The 23,235-nt window shown below is 34.4% G+C and overlaps 1 protein-coding gene across 1 annotated transcript in view; it reads right to left on the bottom strand.

The window, feature by feature from the left end:
• Positions 1-22,628, bottom strand: part of LOC142357109 (multifunctional protein CAD-like) — a 32,042-nt gene extending 9,414 nt beyond the window's left edge. Inside the window, exons 1-4 of the mRNA XM_075408806.1 lie at positions 22,472-22,628; positions 21,939-22,163; positions 17,471-17,644; positions 16,887-17,082 (exon numbers count right to left, since the gene is read on the bottom strand). Of these exons, the coding sequence (XP_075264921.1) occupies positions 16,887-17,082; positions 17,471-17,644; positions 21,939-22,163; positions 22,472-22,612 (736 nt within the window). The 5' untranslated portion in view covers positions 22,613-22,628. The remainder of the gene's footprint in view (positions 1-16,886; positions 17,083-17,470; positions 17,645-21,938; positions 22,164-22,471) is intronic.
• Between the last annotated feature and the right edge of the window lie 607 nt (positions 22,629-23,235).

Below are 23,235 nucleotides of genomic sequence, written 5' to 3'. Positions count from 1 at the left end.
ATTATCAAGCCCTAGAGGAGGTTATTTGTAACCTAGGGCTGATAAAAATCAAAAAATGTCAAAAATTTTCAAAAAGCTTGAAAAAAACTGCAAAAAAAGTATAAATTTGCAATTTTAGCAAGCGGTTTTCGTCAGTAGCTAGCCCCGGAGGGGAAGCCAACCGCTCGCCGGTCTCAAACGACCGGCGAGCGGTTGACTTTAGGAAGACGAAAATCAAATGGGTCAGACGACAAATCGGCCAAGCGAAAAATTGCATAAAAGAAAAACCGGGTTAATAAATTTGCTTCAAATTGCTTTTGAGAGCAATTAACAATGGTTCCCTAAAAAGTGCCTGTTAGATCAGTTATGATAAAAAACAATTCAACTATAACTTATTGATAATGAGGATCAGAGATGAAGACATTACGCAAAGAAGATGCTGACGTTAAGCAAGACATTAATATCTTAAGAACCAATTCATTGTCTCAAGAGACTATCCGGTATCCCTACTTCAAGCCATAAAAAGTTTCACAGAATCAAAAAAATCCATACACTTGGAACATACAAATTTTCCAAAAATTTGAAAAGTTTAAATTTTATCCAAAAATTAAACAAAAAATTATTAAAACTTGAGTCATAAAAAATGTTGATCAACATCCCAGTAAGTCTAGAAACTATGCAGCAGCTTATTATCAAATGCAGCAGCTTATTATCAAATGCAGAAGCTTATTATGCAGCAGCTTGGAGGAGGTTTGAGGGCCTCTGTTGCCGGAAAATAATCAAAAATATAAAAAAACGCAAATATTTTGAAAAATTGCTTTTATTCGTGATATTAAAATCTTGAAGAACATTCCATTACATCTATAAACTATGCAATAGTAAATTATCAAACCCTAGAGGAAGTTCCGTGGCCCTTGAGGATAGAGAAACCTAAGAAATGACAAAAACCTAAAAAGAATTGCAAGTTTTATAAAAAAAAATTGCTCAAATTTGTGATATTAAAAAGATGAAAATTAATCCATGACCAACAAAATTTTCCAGTAACTTATTATTAAACCCTGACGGAGGCTTTCTGACTTGTGAGGTTCAAAAAATCTGAATAATGAGTATAAATGTCAAAAAATTGGAAAAAATGGCTAAAAAAAATCAAAAATATGCTAAAATTCTCGATGTTAAAATCTTGCAAGACATTGCACTTCATCTAAAAATTATTCAGTAACCTATTTTCAAACCCTAGAGGAAGTTCTTTGGCTTTTGGGGCTGAAAAAATCTAAAAAAAAATAGAAAAAAAATTTCCAAAAAAACTTGAAAAGCAAGTTTTATAAAAAAAAAAATTGCTAAAATTTGTGACGTTAAAATGTTGAAACCATTCCATTACCACTAGAAACAATGCAGTAAACTATTATCAAGCCCTAGAGGAGGTTATTTGTAACCTAGGGCTGATAAAAATCAAAAAATGTCAAAAATTTTCAAAAAGCTTGAAAAAAACTGCAAAAAAAGTATAAATTTGCGTTTTTAGCAAGCGGTTTTCGTCAGTAGCTAGCCCCGGAGGGGAAGCCAACCGCTCGCCGGTCTCAAATGACCGGCGAGCGGTTGGCTTTAGGGCACTACCTCTTTATCCCGTTTCTGAAGACGAAAATCAAATGGGTCAGACGACAAATCGGCCAAGCGAAAAATTGCATAAAAGACAAACCGGGTTAATAAATTTGCTTCAAATTGCTTTTGAGAGCAATTAACAATGGTTCCCTAAAAAGTGCCTGTTAGATCAGTTATGATAAAAAACAATTCAACTATAACTTATTGATAATGAGGATCAGAGATGAAGACATTACGCAAAGAAGATGCTGACGTTAAGCAAGACATTAATATCTTAAGAACCAATTCATTGTCTCAAGAGACTATCCGGTATCCCTACTTCAAGCCATAAAAAGTTTCACAGGCTCATAAAAAACCATACACTTGGAACATACAAATTTTCCAAAAATTTGAAAAGTTTAAATTTTATCCAAAAATTAAACAAAAAATTACTAAAACTGGAGTCATAAAAAATGTTGATCAACATCCCAGTAAGTCTAGAAACTATGCAGCAGCTTATTATCAAATGCAGCAGCTTATTATCAAATGCAGAAGCTTATTATGCAGCAGCTTGGAGGAGGTTTGAGGGCCTCTGTTGCCGGAAAATAATCAAAAATATGAAAAACGCAAATATTTTGAAAAATTGCTTATATTCGTGATATTAAAATCTTGAAGAATATTCCATTACATTTAAAAACTATGCAATAGTAAATTATCAAACCCTAGAGGAAGTTCCGTGGCCCTTGAGGATAGAAAAACCTAAGAAATGACAAAAACCTAAAAAGAATTGAAAGTTTTATAAAAAAAAATTGCTATAATTTGTGATATTAAAAATATGAAAATTAATCTATGACCAACAAAATTCTGCAGTAACTTATTATCAAACCCTGACGGAGGCTTTCTGACTTGTGAGGTTAAAAAAATCTGAATAATGAGTATAAATGTCAAAAAATTGGAAAAAATGGCTAAAAATATCGAAAATATGCTAAATCTCTCGATGTTAAAATCTTGCAAGACATTGCACTTCATCTAAAAATTATTCAGTAACCTATTTTCAAACCCTAGAGGAAGTTCTTTGGCTCTTGGGGCTGAAAAAAATCTAAAAAAACTACAAAAAAAAATTCCAAAAAAACTTGAAAAGCAAGTTTTATAAAAAAAAATTGCTAAAATTTGTGACGTTAAAATGTTGAAACCATTCCATTGCTACTAGAAACAATGCAGTAAAATATTATCAAGCCCTAGAGGAGGTTCTTTGACACCTAGGGCTGATAAAAATCAAAAAATGTCAAACATTTTCAAAAAGCTTGAAAAAAACTGCAAAAAAGTATAAATTTGCGTTTTTAGCAAGCGGTTTTCGTCAGTAGCTAGCCCCGGAGGGGAAGCCAACCGCTCGCCGGTCTCAAACGACCGGCGAGCGGTTGGCTTTAGGGCACTACCTCTTTATCCCGTTTCTGAAGACGAAAGTCAAATGGGTCAGACGAAAAATCGGCCATGCGAAAAATAGCAGAAAAGACAAACCGGGTTAATAAATTTGCTTCAAATTGCTTTTGAGAGCAATTAACAATGGTTCTCTAAAAAGTGCCTGTTACTTCAGTTATGATAAAAAACAATTCAACTATAACTTATTGATAATGAGGATCAGAGATGAAGACATTACGCAAAGAAGATGCTGACGTTAAGCAAGACATTAATATCTTAAGAACCAATTCATTGTCTCAAGAGACTATCCGGTATCCCTACTTCAACCCATAAAAAGTTTCACAGAATCATAAAAATCCATACACTTGAAACATACAAATTTTCCAAAAATTTGAAAAGTTTAAATTTTATCCAAAAATTAAACAAAAAACTACTAAAACTGGAGTCATAAAAAATGTTGATCAACATCCCATTAACTCTAGAAACTATGCAGCAGCTTATTATCAAATGCAGCAGCTTAGTATCAAATGCAGAAGCTTATTATGCAGCAGCTTGGAGGAGGTTTGAGGGCCTCTGTTGCCGGAAAATAATCAAAAATATAAAAAACGCAAATATTTTGAAAAATTGCTTATATTCGTGATATTAAAATCTTGAAGAACATTCCATTACATTTATAAACTATGCAATAGTAAATTATCAAACTCTAGAGGAAGTTTCGTTGCCCTTGAGGATAGAGAAACCTAAGAAATGACAAAAACCTAAAAAGAATTGCAAGTTTTATAAAAAAAATAGCTATAATTTGTGATATTAAAAATATGAAAATTAATCTATGACCAACAAAATTATCCAGTAACTTATTATCAAACCCTGACGGAGGCTTTCTGACTTGTGAGGTTCAAAAAATCTGAATAATGAGTATAAATGTCAAAAAATTGGAAAAAATGGCTAAAAATATCAAAAATATGCTAAAATTCTCGATGTTAAAATCTTGGAAGACATTGCACTTCATCTAAAAATTATTCAGTAACGTATTTTCAAACCCTAGAGGATGTTCTTTGGCTCTTGGGGCTGAAAAAATCTAAACTACAAAAAATTTCCAAAAAAACATGAAAAAGCAGGTTTTATAAAAAAAATTGATAAAATTTGTGACGTTAAAATATTGAAACCATTCCATTACCACTACAAACAATGCAGTAAACTATTATCAAGCCCTAGAGGAGGTTCTTTGACACCTAGGGCTGATAAAAATAAAAAAATGTCAAAAATTTTCAAAAAGCTTGAAAAAAATTGCAAAAAAAGTATAAATTTGCGTTTTTAGCAAGTGGTTGTTCGTCAGTAGCTAGCCACGCAGGGAGGGAGGGAGGGCGGGGGGTACTGGGGAAAGATTGGGGGGCAACACTGGGGTGGGGGGCAATAGCACAGTGGGGGGGTGGGGCAATAGGGGGGGTCAACAGTGGGGGTGTCTTCAACCTCTAAGAACCGCCCTTCACACCATAAGTATAAGTCTCCAAAACAGTTTGAGCTGAAACAGAGCTGAAAGGCTCTAAGAGCACTTAATGCCCGCTGGGCGCTACCTGTTTATCCCGTTTTTGAGGACGAAAAGTCAAAAGCGTCAGACGAAAAGCGGTCAAGCGAAAAATCGCATTAAAAAAAAGACCGACAGGACTAATATAATTGCTACAAACTTCGTTTGAGAGCAATTAATCAAAAGAAGTGAATGAAACAATTCTCGACCTGACCAGCAGACAGATTAAACATAGCAAACCAAAGAGGGAAATATTCAACGAAATTGGAGAATAAAAACATAGCCGGCAAATTACCGAAAAACAGCCGCCTTTGAACCCCTTGAAAAAGAAAGACAGAAATTGAGAGAATTCTGCTAAAGCTCAAAAAGTGTTCCAATTTGATGCACGTTTTTGTTAAATTATACAATTATACTTAATTCAGCACCTAAACAGAAGTCTATTACGCGTCAAACTAATGCCAGCTAGCAGACGCCTTATTTAACTTATATAGATAAAAGATCAAACACTTAATGGCCGAGCGTTATCGGTTTATCGCGTTTCTTCTCATTTTGCTCTTTTCACAAAGACCTTGTGCAATTCAATGGGTAAAAGAATATAAAATCCATTTAGTTCAAACAGTAACTGAGAAGTCAAACGTCACTTGTTTTAAACGAAAAACGTGATCGTAAACGAATAAAAAATGAAAAACATAGCAGGACATGACCTGATTTAGAATCCAAAAAATGGGTAAACCAGCAATCTACAGCATTCATACAAATAAAACTTCCAAACCTAAGTAATTGGCCCCATATACAAGAAAAAAAACGAAGTAATCAGAAAAAGTCTTCAAAAACACAATTTTCGATAATCACGAGGTCAAAACTATGAAAAGTTATAAGACCATTCAATGAAGGATCACGAGAAAGGCAGAAAACGAGTTGCAAACTGTTGAATTCAAATTCACGGAAAACAAAAGTTACAAAAACTTAAAATACAAAATGAGGAAAAATGTGGAAACTTAAAAATTGGTTTCACAATAATTTGCCCGATAGAACAACAAAAATTAGAACTTCAAGCCAGATTTGAAAACTCTCTGAGATTATTCAAAATCAATGGAATCCAAGTCAATAACATTGCCGGCATATTGCCGAAATAGCTTTGCGTGCCGTATAAAACAGATTCAGCTTTAATTTGAAAAAATTTTCGAATCTTCTCAAAAAGCTATGTAGAAAATATTTAGCGATAAACTAATAATGCTTATTAAAAATCATTCCGCATAAGCCTTTCTATCAGAGACTTTTATTACACATATGCCTTTATTACGCATATGAGTTCCATTGACCATGGACTAAATAAAATTGAAATAAAGTTTAAAAATGCGAAATATTATCGTTCAACGAAAACATTTTATTGAAAGAGGTAAGTCACTTATGATCAAAATCTAATCAAGCAAATGGCCTAAATACTTTGGATGAAGAGAGCGAGAAATGACGTCACGCACGCAAACGCCGCTGGTGAGAGGGAGGTCAATCAGAAAATTTGACTTCAAGCTTTGCTGTAAACTAATGTAACACGAAAAAAGAGCGTATGAAGAGATAACAAAAAATCTGTGAACACTGCAATAAAGCTACGCTCAGCTACACTTCCCAGCTATAAAAACATTATCTACAAAACTACCGATCGCAAAAGATAGTCAAGATCGACCACCAATACTCCTCTTCCAGTCGTAAAAAGACAGTGCAGAATACAGATCAATTCTTTTTGGATTGTAAAAAATAGAAACACGATAACTGCCTGCTGAGAACAGGACGAACGCTACTAACTAAACATAGCCGACAAATTGCGGAAAATAGTGGTCGATGACTTCACACAAATCTGGATTGAAACAAAGAGCCATGTAAACTCAGCGACTTCTTGGACGACAGCGTCAACTGGACGACCCTGAATTACGTTTCAGCTAGGGGACAATTTCCTGCTTGATCAATGTTAATTCTTGCCAAACATCGAAATTTTTATTATTTTATCCATAATGCTATATTATCCGTAATCTATAATAAACAGAACAAATGATAGCCGGCAAATTTCCGGAAATAGTCGCCGTTGACCCGTCGGACACACTTGGGGATTGAAACAGAAAAAAAAACAACATAGCCAGCAGATTGGCTGCGCAATAGACTTGCAGACCGTAGAATAGAGATAGAAAGATGCGGACACGAGTTCACAAAAACTTGTGTAGTTTATTTCAGTGAAAAAGGCCATGTACAGCCTTCAAGTGTTGCTTCATAGTATCACCACCTATAGAATAACTGCTAATTAAGAATTTACCAAGAAAAACTATAGCAAGTAGCATGAGATCAGAAGACAAAGACAGAAAAGAGACACTAAATTGGCAAAATTTTGTCCCAAATTCTTAAAAAAAACCAACTCAAAATGAAATCCAATCAAAATGAAAGACAACTAAACCTGCTAGTACAAATAATTTCAACCACACAATACCCCGCACAATTGACAATTAAAGAATCTAACACACTGTTAATAAACAAAAACGATTATTGTCGGGCGCATTGCTCTCAAACGACCGGCGAGCGGTTGGCTTCAGTGAACCTAGATTTAGCTCAATTGAAGTGGCGTGAGGTGAGCGCAGCGGGGTGGGTAACACCGCACCGTGGGAGCAACAGTGGGCGGTGGGGCAATGGTGTTAGGGGGATCTGCAACTTCTAGTTTTCTAGCCTTGTTAATTAAATCATATAAACTGAAAAGTGCAAAATTTGAAAAAAAAGTTTCGAGATTTCGAACTGAAAAAATGTTCAAACTCATTTTTTGTCTCTGGAGTTCTGTCAACTAGCCCATCCGCAATACTTAAAAACTATCGCTGGCTAGTAAGGATCGTTAAATTCAGAAAAAGATAAATATTCAATAAATTTTAAAACAAAAATGTTGCTAAAACTCGTGATTGTATTGCAAGAGACTATCCAGTATCCCTATTTCATGCCGTAAAGTTTCAATGGCTAATAAAGATCCATAAGTTTGGAAAATAATTTTCCAAAAATTTGTTTTACCAACAAAAATAGCTTAAACTCCAGTGAAAAAATTTATATCCAATCCATTATCTATTTAAAAAATGAAGCAACTTATTGTGAAACTTTGCAGAGCGTCCCTGGGCCTCTGGCGCCCGAAAAAAAAACAAAAAAAAAAGAAAACTCGCAAAATTCAAAAACTCGAAATTGCAAAAAATATTTTTTAAAATTGCTTTAATGCGTGGTATTAAAATTTAAAAACATTCCATTACGTCTAGAAACTATGCAGTAACCTATTTTCAAACTCTAGAGGAGGTTCCTCGGCTTTTGAGGCTGGAGAAACCTGAAAAAAGACATTCAAAACTGAAAAAAATGCAATTTTTTAAAAAATTGCTTTAATTCGTTATGTTAAAACCTTAAAAACATTACATTACATCTAGAAACTATCTAGTAACCTGTTCAACCCTAGAGGAGGTTCCTTGGCTCATGAGGTTGGAGAAACCTAAACACGACAAAAATAATTTAAAAAACTTGAAAAAAATTGCAATTTTTTATCGAAACATTGTAAAATTTGTGATATTAAAATTTGAAAACTTTCCCATGGCAAATAAAACTTTTCAGTAACCTATTTGCAAATCCTACCGGAGGCTTTCTGTACCTTGAGGCCAAAAAACCTGAACAATGACAACAGCCAAAAATTGAAAAAACGGCAAATTTTGTCAAAAAATTGCCAATATTCATGCAGTTAAAAAACTTGAACATTCCATTACACCTAGAGACAATATAGTGACCTATTATCAAACCCTAGAGGAGGTTCCTTGGCTCTTGAGGCTGGAAAAATCTAATAAATGACAAAAATTTTCGAAAACTTAAATAAAATGCTAGAGTTATCAAAAAATTTGTGATATTAAAAAGTTTAAAAAAACTATTCCATGAACGATAAAAAAATTTTCTTTAACTTATTACCAAAGCCCTAAGGAGGTTTTCTGGCTCCTGGGTCTGGAAAAACTTGAATAAGGACATAAATTACCAAAAAATTGAAACATAGTCGGCAGATTGCCGAAATAGCTACGAAAGAATAGACCTGCGTGCCTTATAATAGGGATAGAAACAGATTCAGATCTAAATTAAAAAAAATCGAAGCCGCTCAAAAAACTAGGTAAAAAAATTGTTCAGCGATAAATTAATAAAGCTTGTTAAAATTCATTCCGCAGAAGCCTCTTATTAGGGACCTTTATTGAACAAATGAGTTCCTTTGACCTGAAACAAATTCAAAATAAACTCAAGTTTTAAAGTGCAAAAGTCATTTTATTGAGTGAGGTAAGTCACGTATGATTAAAATCTAACCAAATAACCTAAAATTTCTTGCTAAAGCGAGTGAGAAATGACGTCACGCGCGCAAATGCCGTTAGTGAGAGGAAGAAGTCATTGAGAATATTTGACTTTTTCAGCTTTGCTGTGTGAACAAATGTAAAACGAAAAAAGGCGTCAGACGACGAAACAATAAAACCAAGAGCACCGCAATATAGCTTCGCTCAGCTTACAGCTATAAAAATATTGCAAAATGTTTAAAAGAAGGCTAAAATACGTAATGTTAAAATGTTAAAAATCTTTCCATTACCACTAGAAACTATGTCATAATCTATGATCAAACCCTAGAGGAGGTTTTTTGACGGTTAGGGCTGGAAAACTCAAAAACTTACAAAAACTTTCAAATGCTTGAAAATTGTGGAAGTTAGTATCAATTTGCGTGTTTTTGTTTGGATTACGAAAACATATAGCTCTTGAAATGGTCATAAAAAGTACTTATGTCTTTCAAAAGATCATTGTCAACCTTAACCAGCCCCAATTTCGACTGGTCCAACAAAATACTCGAAAAATGACAAAAAAAACAGAGAAAATTGAAACATTTTGGGCTCAAACTGGGTCTACCTGTTTATCCCGTTATTAAAGATGAAAAGTCAAATGATTCAGACGAAAAATCGAACAAGCAAAAAATCGCATAAAAAATACAAACAAGACTAAAATAATTGCTACAAACTTCGTTTGAGAGCAATTAAAAAGCTTAAAACAAAACAAAATGGTAAACGAAAAGCTGAGAAATGAATCTATTAAGTGTAATTGCCTTTTACTTCAACTGAAAAAAAAAACGAAGAAAATTTGCACACTGAGCCAAATTTTTCACATATACTTTTCTCCCTTGTTCTGAAAAAACGACATGAACAGAAATCAACTCTCATCTCTCTTCTCTTCAGTTCGTTCAAGTTTTCACACGTGGTATTGACTCTTATATCCTGCTTTAAACAATAAGCTGCAAACAATTATCGAAAAAGACACTCTACCAATACTCCACTCAGAGTAGTAAAAACCAGAAACACTGCACAATTTGAAAAAAGCGACCCCTACTAAGCAGTTTCAGAATTTACTGAAGGATATTCCTCAAAAGCAAACTTTTAGCACCACAATCTACGTAACCTCTAAGGTTCCGGACTTCAACCTGACTGAACCTCTAAGAACCGCCCTTCACACCATAAGTATGTCTCCAAAACAGTTTCCGTGAATCGCATACCTGGGAACCAGTGAGCTGAATCGCTCGAAGAGTACTTAAAACCCGCTGAGTGCTACCAGTTTATACCGTCCTCAACCTGGCTGAACCTCTAAGAACCGCCCTTCACACCATCAGAATGTCTCCGAAACAGTTTCTGTGAATCGAACTTTGGGACTAGTGATTTGAACGGCTCTAAGCGTACTAATCCCCGCTGGGTGCTGCCTTTTTATACCGTCTTCAACGTGGTTGAACCTCTAAGAACAGCCCTTCAAACCATAAGTAAGTCTCCAAAAAACTTTCTGTGAATGGCATACTTGAGGACTAGTGAGCTCAAAGGCTCTAGGAGCACTTAATGCCTACGGGGCGCTACATGTTTATCCCCTTTTTGAGGATGAAAAGTCAAATGGGTCAGACGAAAAAACGGTCAACCGAAAAATCGCACAAAAAGACCAACAGGACTAATATAATTGCTACAATTTCGTTTAAGAGCAATTAATAAACACAGCTGGCAAGTAGCCAGAAAATAGCCGCAATAGCTTCATAGATCTGTAGTCCCAAAAAAGGTTGAAAAGACAGACCAAAAAAGAAACTGATTCTTTTCATTAAGGTCAGATGTTAAATTTTGATTACGAATCTGTATAACTTATTGCTGTTTCTATTTGCTGCTCTTAAAAAACTTTCAATTAGATTGACAAGCACTCATTTAACCTTATCTCTTTGAATTGAAGTAAAAAAGAGTCAATTTTAGAGAGAGGAAGTCATTTTTGAGAGTGAGGTAAGTCACGTGTGACCAAAAATTTAATCACGCGAACGAACAAAAAAAACCCGCTCCACTAAGAGTGAAAAATGACGTCACGCACGCAATTCAGTTGAAATTGCAAGAACAAAATCAACAAAAAGCAGATTTGAAATGTTTGTGACGTCATATGGTCTTAACAAAAATCTTGACGACGAAATAAAAAAACATAGCAGGACAAGTCCTGACGTACAATTCAAAGAATTTTCATTGACTAAACAGAAAACTAGACCTAGAACGGACTATGAATTAATTGAAAAAACCATTTAGAAAAAAATTGGATCCAAAAAATCGAAAAAACTATAAAACTCAAAGTTAAATTGCCGCATGTGAACAAAAAACCACTAGCGAGAAAGCGAATTTTTGTTCAAACACCGTTTTCTCACTCTACTTTAAATTTAGAGCAAAAAAATTTCACGCCGCAAAACCACTAGCTTATTCGCTCCACTTCCTGTTTGGGCGTGACCAAAATCACTACTCCAATTTGACTTCAAAAATCATGAAAATGTGTGAACAGATCTTAAAAAAAAATAGCCGGAAGAATTCCGGAAACGACTCGAAGTGAAAATCCTTTTAAACGCCATCCAACTACTCATCAAATAAAACGTGCGTTCATTAATTTACAATTATCTTGAAACAAAGTCACGAAACAAAAAAGTAAAAACAATAAAATCAAAACTGTTAAAATATGATAAAAAATCTGATCAAATTTTGTTATAAATTGAGATCCCGAAAAAACTATCTCTTCCCAAATAATTTCATCAAAACAACTAGTACTTGCAAAAACCACTTAAGTGAATTTTGAAAAAAAATACTTCAGGCTAAAGTTATGAAAAAAAGCCCTTAAAAACAACTTTCACTGAAAAACTGGAAGAAGTTACTAAATTTTTTAATATTTCAAAAACATATAAATCCAAAGAAAAATTTCCCTTCAGCCAATAGGGTATCAAGATGCTCGCAAAAACAATAGGCAAGTCATAACAGGCAAAAAAACTGCTAAAAACAGAAAAAAAACGAAAAAACGCAAAAAATTAAGAAAAATAGTTCCCATTTTCGCCATTTTTTTGTCATATTTCTCAACAAAAAAAAGATACTTACCCACAAAACTGTAACCAATTGTTATCATAAAATTGCTCAAAAGGAAGGGGTTTCTACAATACCCATTTGAGCCAGTAAAACAAAATAATCGTCAAAAAAAACACAAAAATTGGCCCGAAAATCAGCAAAATCCATTAAAAACCTCCGAATTATCATAAATTCATATGAATTTCCAGAAACCTTCAAACCACTACCAAAACCAGCCTCGAATTAAAACAAAATCATAACCAAACCTCTTAACCAACATAAATGAAAAAAAACTGCTTTAAAATGCCGCACGTGAACAAAAAAAATTTCGCTCGCTTAGAGAAAATTTTTTCACACATCAATTTCTCGCTTTCTCAAAAACATCGGTATGAACAAAAACCACTCTCTTTTCGCTCCGCTCTTCACTTTTCTTCAGCGCCAAAATCACTCCAAAATTTTTCACGCGTTTCATTTCCCGCTTCAAAAATCACTCCAATAAAATTGATTTAAAAAAAGGACTTCTCCAATACTCCTCTTCGAGTCGTAAAAAGACAGCGCCCCAATACAATTCAAATTCTTTGAATTGTAAAAACCAAGAGAAGGCCAATAATAGCCTCAGCTAACGCTTCGCGGCTACTAAAAAGGAGAGCGCCTAAATTATAGCCTTTGAGAGGATGACCACTGCTATTAATAAATTGAATTCAATGCATTCAACCTCAATTTTTAAAAAGACTCAGATTTTTTGCATCAAATTGTAACTTCAAAACGACGGCTAAATACACCCTGGGACTATAAACCTCATGAGTGATATCTTTGCTCCTTTATGACCTTGGCATATATAAATTACTTTGGATAGTCTCAGCTCTTATTAAGCTACGCCGAGTATCATGAAGGCAAAAACAGGCATTTGTTCTCACATGCTAATGATAAAGTAGTTCCAAAAGCTGCCATTTATATAATTTAGTATGAACATAGCCGGCAGATTGCTGGAATAGCTGCGAAAGAATAGACCTGCGTGCCATATAATAGAGATAGAAACAGATAAAGATCTAAATTGAAAAAAATTGACGCCGCTCAAAAAACTAGGTAAAAAACATTCAGCGATAAATTAATAAAGCTTGTTAAAATTCATTCCACAGAAGCCTCTTATTAGGGACCTTTACTGCACAAATGAGTTCCTTTGACCTTAAACAAATTCAATTTAAACTTAAGTTTTAAAGTGCAAAAGTCATTTTATTGAGTGAGGTAAGTCACGTATGATCAAAATCTAATCACGCAAATAACCTAAAAACTTTTGCTAAAGCGAGTGAGAAAAGACGTCACGCGCGCAAATGCCGTTAGTGAGAGGAAGAAGTCAATCAGAAAATTTGACTTTTTCAGCTTTGCTGTGTGAACAAATGTAAAACGAAAAAAGAGCGTCAGACGACGAAACAAAAAAAATAGCCGGAAGAATTCCGGAAACGACTCGAAGTAAAAATCTGATTCTCACTAATCAAATGCATCACCAGCATATTACCAATCGAGAGACAGTGTAACCAATTCACAAAGAAAAGTCTGGAGAACTGGAAACTTGACAAAGGACAAAATCAAAAAAATATATTCTCTAAAAATCCAAAAATTCTCTCCAAAAAAATAACATGATGCTTCCCATCCATAACTCGTAGAAATCAATTAGTTATATGTATGGCTAGATCAATCGCCCACCTAGTACTTGCAGAAACGTTAAACAACAAACTAAAAAAAGACCAAGAAAAACACTTTAACGAATTTTGTATAATTTGTTTAAATGAAAACTGGCCTGATAAGCATTCAAGTGCAAATTCATTGTATCGAAACCTACAAAAATGCTCCTTATTGAGAAAAATTTACCAACAAAAAACATTAAATTGGAAGAAATAGGCAAAAAAACCTAGAAAAAGGACAAAAAGTGGCCAAAATTTGCTCTGATTTACTCGATTTTCTTTAACAAAAACAACTCGAAACTAATATCAATCAGAATGAGAGACATCCAAAAAAGCTACAACAACTGACTTTCACTAGAAAACTCCCCAAATGCTATCAAAGGTTGAGGAAGAATAGAAATGACATTTAAAACCAAATTGAACAAAAAAACGAGAAAAAGTAAGGTGTTTTTAAATTATACAAGAAAAAATAAAGAGAAATAAAGTTACTTTAAACAAATAGAGCAATGAAATGCTCGCGAAATAATCGACAAGTCATAACAAGCTAAAAAAAATCTCTACGATTGAAAAAAAACGAAAAGCAAAAAAAAATTTAAAAAAAAAATGGTAAAAAAATTCTCAATTTTTCTGTCATTTTTCTTCACAAAAAAAAAAGTTTTATGCCAACAAAAATGTAATTAATTTGTATCCAGCGTACTCCTTGAGTAACGAGCTTCTATGTAAATTGCACTTAAAGCAGTAAACCAAAACAAAAGGCCAAAATACATTAAATTTCGTCGAAAAATCAGCAAAATTGATCAAAAACTTCCAAATTTGCATAAAACTCAAATTAACTACTTGAAACCTTCAATTCCTATCAGAACGGGCCCAAATCCAATACAATATCATAATCAAACCTCATAAACAAGAAAAAATGCACAAAAACTGCTTTTAATTGCCGCACGTGAACAAAAAAATTTCGCTCGCTCATAGAAATTTTTTTCACACATCAATTTCTCGCTCTCTCAAAAACAGCGGTATGAACAAAAACCACTCTCTTTTCGCTCCGCTCTTCAATTTTGTTCAGCACCAAAATCACAAATCTTTTCACGCTTTGTTCAGCAACCAAATCACTCCGAATTTTTTCACGTGTTTCATTTCCCGCTTCAAAATTCACTCCAAAAAAATTGATTAAAAAAAAACATAGCAGGACAAGTCCTGACGTACAATTCACAGAATTTTCATTGACTAAACAGAAAAGTAGACCTAGAACGGATTATGAATGGATTGGGAAAACCACTTAGAACAAAAACGATCCAAAAAATCGAAAAAAAACAGTAAAAGTCAAAGTGAAATTGCCGCATGTGAACAAAAAACCACTAGCGAGAAATCGAATTTTTGTTCAAACACCGTTTTCTCACTCTACTTTAAAATTGGAGCGAAAAAAAAATTCACGCCGCAAAACCACTCGCTTTTTCGCTCCACTTCCTGTTTTGGCGTGACCAAAATCACTACTCCTATTTGACTTCAAAAATCATGAAAATGTGTGAACAGATCTTAAAAAAACATAGCAGGAAGAATTCCGGAAGCGACACGAAGCACCAAAACTTCACAAAAAGCTGAAGCCATTACCTTTTGTATTAAACCATTAACTCATTACCTCCCCGGGTCTGATCTAATAATCGGTGAAATTTAAACCACTGTCACCAAGAGAAAGAAAATGCAGCAAAAATTTATTATTGAAAACGTTTAGTAACGTTAAAAAGTCTGAAATTTTTAGGATGGCCAAAAAACTGATAGCCTGACAAAGATGACAGGGCCATCAATTGCCCTTAGATAATTAATGATTCTAATCTCAAAAAGATCGCGAAAGCAAACGGCAGATAAAAACTTTTCAAAAAAGAAAGGAAAGTCAAAATTATTCAAAAAAGAGTGCTCAAACTTAAGAATCAGAGAACCACTACAATTAGATTTCTAATCACGGCAATTAAGACAAAAATAATGCATGATTCTTCCTTGTTGTATATATGCTAGACAACAAGATTTCATACTAATTCAAAAATTAAATTAATCATAGAAAAACAAAAGCAACAGAATAATATTCAAAGGCAAACAATCGTCCAAAAACAATACCAAGCCCGGAAAAAAATTGCAATGAATAGTAAAAAATAGAAATGTTGGAAAAGATTTTCTAGCAGACTCCCAGTACTGCCTTATTTTGAATTAAATCAATTGCAAACCAAAGAAACCAAGATCTAAGAAAAAGCTGAATTCGTTCAACGAGTACATTTCATTGATCAGCATTCGAGACATAGAAAAGACAACGAGTCATTCGAGACAAAAATCCAACTTGCTGAACAGAATAAAACAAGAAAAAGCAGAATTCAGACATACGAAACAATGAAACATTTTGCAAAAAAGAGGTCAAAAAATATTTAAGACTGCATTTATGAAAAAAATTTATCTGTTTTTTCAAAAACTTAACACCAAAAAATGATTGAATTTTTATTGAAACGAAATTAAAGTCCCTAATGTTCCCCAAAATACTATTTCAAGTAATTAAAAGCAAAATACAAACAAAAAACTGAAAAAAATTGGCAAAAAACTACGAAAATCGGATTAGCAAATGTACAATTTTATGAAACAAAACTACATGGAGGTAGAAAGAGGCATTGAGTATATGAATTATCAAAGGGAAGTTGCCATATTAACTGATTTTTGACAAAAAAAACAGCTAAAAGATCCAAAAATGAAGAAATTAATAGAAAAAAAGCCAAAAATTAACTAAAAAATCAGGAAATATGTGCCAATTTCGCATTTGAAACGCAATTTCAGGCTATGCAAAATACTGTGCTATCAATTTCCGGGGTTTACATTTCAACATAGCATCGATTAAAAATTATTTCTACAAAAAACCATATTACAAGCAAAAAAACTAGGCCACTTAGACGAAAAAACGGCTAAAAACGGTTAACTATATGTGCCATTCAGTCAAAAACTACTTTTCAAAGTCAAAAAGTCATTCACTAAACGCAGCGCATGATCAAAAAACTTCTCTCGCTCAGAAAAAATTAGTTCACACTGCAATTTTACTCGCTTTCGCTTTTAGGTCAAAACATCGTCTGAACGAATAGTACTTCCGGTAAAAAAAAAAACCTTAAGAAAACCAATACTCCTCTTCGAGTCGTAAAAAAACCAAGAGCACCGCAATATAGCTTCGCTCAGCTTACAGCTTCGCAGCTATAAAAAAGAGTTACATTACGTGTTCAAGACCGCGGATACATTTTGTATAAAATTTGAGGACGCAACTGGGAAACTAACCAGACGGTGGCAACTGAACGGAGGGGTTGTTTGGACAGTTCATAACTATGTGAGTTGCCAGAGACACTAGGTTCACACCGAGGGTCTTAGACACAAAGGGGAAGGAGCGCGACACTCTAACGTTGCATTCGATCACGTGCAGTTGATTGTCTTTAGCGATCAGCTGAAGATTCATTGGTCCCGAAACATTCAGTTCCTACATTACAACAATTGGACATCAACATCGAAATATGTTCTTTTCTATTTTTAAACTTAATTCTCCGTTTTTAGGCTCATCCCTATATTTTTGCGAGAACTGTCGACTGCACAAAATTCTTCGCAGCATGATTCGACGGCTGAACTAGAACACTTGCAACTAGCATGCATGGGCAGTCAATTGATGTGAAGTGAGTTTGTAATCTAATTTCTTTCGAATCTCGCGTTTAATGCCAAATTAGCAAGACATCTGAAGTTTCAGCCATCAAATGGGGTATTCGTTTCACAGTGCTTTGAGACCTTATGAATCAAGACTGCTGAGAAATCAAAAGAAATTCAGGTTTTCAAATATTCACAGCTAATCTACAACAAAGCAACAATAGTCTCACCTGTGCGATCATGAAGACAATTTTCTGAATCCTCTCAAGCGTCTCACTGTTGAGATCCTGAGGCGGAGTGACTAGAGTGGCATCTCCCGAGTGGACTCCTGCATTCTCCACATGCTCACTCACTGCCATAGCCTCCACCACACCCTCACGTGCAACACAGTCCACATCTATTTCCTGAGGAACACCACAAACATTAAAGATGCATTAAAATTTCTCAGCTGAAAGAAAGACTCTTTCTCATTCGCAAACACAATCAAAAGAATAATTTGAACCAATACAGAACGCACTGTTTGACAACTTTATCCCTGAACCATATTAAGCCTCACAGCTCATAACGAAAGTTGTAATATAATCGGTACATGCCATTCGAGGTTTTTCCTATGGTTGTCACATACTGACATTAAAACAGAGGCCAAAGAAAATTTGAGTAAAGTTTCCTCACAAAGCACAACTGCAGCTCCTGAGATCAGGAGTTCATGTGAAAACATACCCGGCAGGAAAATAGCCGCCGTTGATTTCACTAAGCATGATTGGGATTGAAAGAATAGATATTGAAAAAGAGATTTTTGTACAAAAACATTTTTTAAGTCCGATTTATTTTGATGGCAATTCGTAGTTGAACATACTTCTGTTTCTTAGAGAGAGGCTAGAGGTGCTACTATCAATACCAATAACCATTAGAGAGAGGTACCTAATACTTATAGGAACGACGTTCAAATAGCGGGCATTTAAAATTGGGCTTTATGGGTTTATCCCGTTTCTATTTCTGACTCCAATTTTTATACTGACTCTGTTCATTTTGAATAGCTTTGCTGAGCAACTGATGTTCAAAATCACTTTTAGCAGAATGAGAGAAGAGAGAAACTAGCCAAGAGAAGTCAAAAGATTTCACGCAAAATGTTCAACAAGCGGCAAAATGAGGTAAAGCGAAACATTTTTTTGTTCGACGCAGTAAAAAAACATAGCAGGTCAAGTCCTGACGTACAATTCAAAGAATTTCCAATGACTAAACAGAAAACTAGACCTAGAATGGACTATGAGTGAAATCAGAAAACCATTTTTTAAAAAATCAGATATAAAAATAAGAAAACAGAAAATCAATGTCAAAATGAGAACAAAAAAAACCACTAGCGAGAAATGAAAATTTAATTCAAACAAAAAACTAGGCCTAGAATGAACTTTGAATGGATTGGGAAAACCGTTTAGAAAAAACTCCGATCCAAAAAATCGAAAACATAGCCGGCAGATTGCCGGAATAGCTGCGAAAGAATAGACCTACGTGCCATATAATAGAGATAGAAACAGATACAGATCTAAATTGAAAAAAATCGACGCCGCTCAAAAAACTAGGCCAAAAAAAATTCAGCGATTAATTAATAAAGCTTGTTAAAATTCATTCCACAGAAGCCTCTTATTAGGGACCTTTACTGCACATATGAGTTCCTTTGACCTTAAAAAAATTCAAATTAAACTTAAGTTTTAAAGTGCAAAAGTCAATTTATTGAGTGAGGTAAGTCACGTATGATCAAAATCTAATCACGCAAATAACCTTAAAACTTTAGCTAAAGCGAGTGACAAATGACGTCACGCGCGCAAATGCCGTTAGTGAGAGGAAGAAGTCGTTCAGAAAATTTGACTTTTTCAGCTTTGCTGTGTGAACAAATGTAAAACGAAAAAAGAGCGTCAGACGACGAAACGAAACAAAAACATAGCCGGAAGAATTCCGGAAGCGACTCGAAGCGTCAGAACTTCACTAACAAAACCGTAATTGCAGCGGAAGCCACTACCTTTTGTATTAAACCATTAACTCACTACCTCTCCAGGTCTGCTATAAAAATTGGTGAAACTTAAAGCACTGTCACCAAGAGAAACAAAATACAGCAGAATTTTATCATATAGCTGGTAGATTGCCAGAAAATAACCGCAATAGCTTAATAGATCTGCAGTCTTAAAAAAAACAGTAAAAAGACACACCAAAAAATCGTCTTTTCATTGAAGGCTGATATGTATACTTTGATTAAAAATCTGTAGTTTTTGCTGCCTCTATTAGCTGCTCTCAAATAACCTTCATTTAGAGTGACACACACCCATTTGACCTTATCTCTTTGAATTAAAGTAAATAAGTCAATTTCAAAGTGAGGAAGTCATTTTTGAGAGCGAGGTAAGTCGAGTGTGACCAAAAATTTAATCACGCAAATGAACAAAAACTCGCTCCACTAAGAGCGAAAAATGACGTCACACACGCACTTCAGTTGAAATTGCCTGAACGAATGAACAAAAAGCAGATTTAAAGTGGTTGTGACGTCATATGGTCGTAACAAAAATCGTGACGACGAAATAAAAAAAAAACCAAGAGAAGGCCAATAATAGCCCCAGCTATCGCTGTGCGGCTATTTATTATTGAAGCTGTTTGGTAACGTTAAAAAAACCGAAATGATTAAGGTGGTCAAAAAAGTGATGGTCTGCAAAAACTGGCAAGGTCATCAATTGCCCTCAAATAATTCATGATTCTAATCCAAAAAAGATCGCGAAAGCAAACCGCAGATAATAATCTTAGAAACTAAATCTTTTCAAAACAGAAATCTGAATTTTAAGAAATAGAAAACACCTATGATTACACTTCTATTCACTGCAATTAAGACAAAAACATCACACACTGGTTCCTCGTTCTACAGATGCTAGGCAACATGAATTCATACTAAATCGAAAATTAAATTGATCATAGAAAAGACATAAGCAGCAGAAAATTCAAAGGCAAAAAATAGTTTGAATTAATATTGTTTGAATTAATACCAATGCCAGAAGAAAGTTGCAGTAAGTAGTCATAAGTGCAAATTTTGGAAAACGCTGGCTATCAAACTCTCAGTACTGCCTTATGTTGAATGAAATCAATTGCAAACCAAAGAAATGACGAAAATCTAAGAAAAAACTGAAATCATTCATTTTTAACAACTGAAAAAATCAATATACCAACAATAAATGTAGGTTCCAGAGAAGGATACTAACTAGAATGTGAAGAATATGGGCACAATGTACGGAACACCGTAACAAAGACATTATTGATTTTGAAAGTTAAAAATCAATTTAAAAATTTCAAGAAAAACAAATACATTTCATGGTTCAGCATTCAAGACATAGAAACGATAACTAGTCATCCGATACAAACATCTATCCTCCTGAAGAAAACAAAAAATAGGAAAAAGCAGAATTCATGAATACGACACATTGAAACATTTTGCAAAAAAAATAGTCAAAAAAACTATTAAGACTGCATTTATGAAAAAGTTTTAACTTTTTTCAAAAAGTTAATGCCAAAAAATAAATGAATTTCTATTGAAACCAAATTAAAGTTCCTCATGTTGCACAAAAAGACTATTTCTAGCAATTACAACCAAAATACAAACAAAAAAACTGACGAAAATCGGAAAAAAACTACCAAAATCGGTTTAGCATATGTACAATTTTATAAAACAAAATAACATCGAGGTAGAAAGAGGCGGTGAGTATATGAATTATTAAGGAGAAGTTGCCATATTAACTGATTTTTGACAACAAGACGCCTAAAGGATCCAAAAATCAAGAAATTAATAGAAAAAATGCCAAAAATTAAATACAAAACCAAGAAATATGTGCCAATTTTCAACTTGAAACGCATTTTCAGTCTCTGCAAAACACTGTGGCATCAATTTCAAAGGTTGACATTTCAATTTAGTATCCAATATATTTTTTTCTATAAGGAACCAAATTAAAAGCAAAAAAATGGGCCACTTAGACGAAAAAACGGCTAAACACGGTTATCTATATGTGCCATTCAGTCAAAAACTACTTTTCAAAGTCAAAAAGTCATTCACTAAACGCAGCGCATGATCAAAAAACTTCTCTCGCTTAGCGAAAATCTGTTCACCAAGACAGCTTTTCTCACTTTTGCTTTTAGGTCAAAATGCCGCGTGAACAAATCTACTTCCTGTAAAAAAAAGACCGAGAGAAAACCAATACTCCTCTTCGAGTCGTAAAAAAACCAAGAGCACCGCAATATAGCTACGCTCAGCTTACAACTTCGCAGCTATAAAAACAGTAAAAATCAGAGTGAAATTGCCGCATGTGAACAAAAAACCACTACCGAGAAACCGAATTTTTGTTCAAACACAGTTTTCTCACTCTACTTCAAAAATAGAGCGAAAAAACTTCACGCCGCAAAACCACTTGCTTTTTCGCTCCACTTCCTGTTTCGGCGTGACCAAAATCACTACTCCAATTTGACTTCAAAAATCATGAAAATGTGTGAACAGATCTTAAAAAAAAGACAGCGCCCCAATACAATTCAAATTCTTTGAATTGTAAAAAATAGGATCGCTATAATAACCGGCTGAGAAGATGAGGGCGGCTATTAATAAAAAGTACATTTTGTTCCACGATGCTAAACGCCCCAGAACAAAAAAATCTGCTTGCGACCTGAACTGACACTGACCTTGGCATCGAGCATGAATTTTGAAATGACAACTGGGTGATCTTTGTTAAGGAGAGCGGCAACTGAAAGGAACTCTTCCAAGTCATTGTCTGAGTGTGCAACATTCATCGCAGCTCCTGAGAGCACGTAGCTAGGTCTCACAAGGCACGGGTAGCCAACTGACGCGCAAAAGCTTCTCGCTTCTTCCAAACTCGTCAGTTCTTTCCACTTGGGTTGAGAGATACCCTAAGCATTGGCAAAATAAGACCCATTCTGAAAAGATTAAAAACAAACATTTCCCAGAAATCATCCGTTCGATTCAGTTCAATTACAGCGTCACTTTGTGATCCTTAATTCGATGGTTATTCTCTCTCCGAATAACATCTCTTCGAGCTAGTCATCTAGATCACGATGGTCAATACGGAATATTAATGTCACGTTAATGTAAGAAACAAAGCGTTTGGCTCAAAACACATTGATATACAGTTGCAATTCTTTACAAACAGTTCGCCTAAATAGCCAGAACTTGTAGGTAATCTGAATTGATAACTCACCTTTGAATCGAGCATCCTTGAGAACTTGAACCTGTTCTCGGCAGAGTCCACTGACTCCGGACTAGTTCCTAGTACCTTCACTTCACACCCTGTCTGTGGAGAGGAAGGGCGATGTTGTTTGGTAGCTGTCCACCCATGCATAGGATCACACCAAGAGGTACCTAAGGTCAATCAGTCCAATCGGATAATTCATCTTTTCGGTAATTTCAACCTTTCCCAGATAAGTCAGTACTCTACGTTTGATAATTATTTATTTAAACCGTAAATTTACACAATAAATGCACATTTGTGTAAGAAGGCAAACTTAACCTAATACGGTCTTCGCTTACAAATATTATCGTTTAATAATTTGAACTCGAAAAATAAAGCACTGCCAAATATGGTACCCTAAGCAAGTTTCTGTCGATAAAGTAACAATGCCCAAAATTTATTTAATGGAATTCTAAAAGTAAAATGGTTCTGATAATCAAAACAAAAAAGGGCTAAATGATAACCTTGAATACTTCACGTATCAACATTTTCTACTAAATCCAACCGACCAGTAAACTAACAATACAACTAATACGAATACAGACTGTTAACAACCCAATTTGATCACATCAAAGGTTAAACGACGATCATCTTGAGTAATCCGTGTACTCCCGCCTTAAGGTGCACTTAAGAGTCTCCCGAAGACCAACTTTAGATTATACAATATTCGCCAATTTAATTACGATCACTTCAAAGACCACAAAAGGATAATTAACAGTAAAACATACAGAATA

This window comes from Convolutriloba macropyga, unplaced genomic scaffold (assembly GCF_964194025.1).
Source record: "Convolutriloba macropyga unplaced genomic scaffold, txConMacr16.3 SCAFFOLD_2253, whole genome shotgun sequence".
Taxonomy (NCBI): Eukaryota; Metazoa; Xenacoelomorpha; order Acoela; family Convolutidae; genus Convolutriloba; species Convolutriloba macropyga.
The sequence above is the reverse complement of the archived record's forward strand: the minus strand, read 5'-3'. Positions and strand labels throughout refer to the sequence as shown.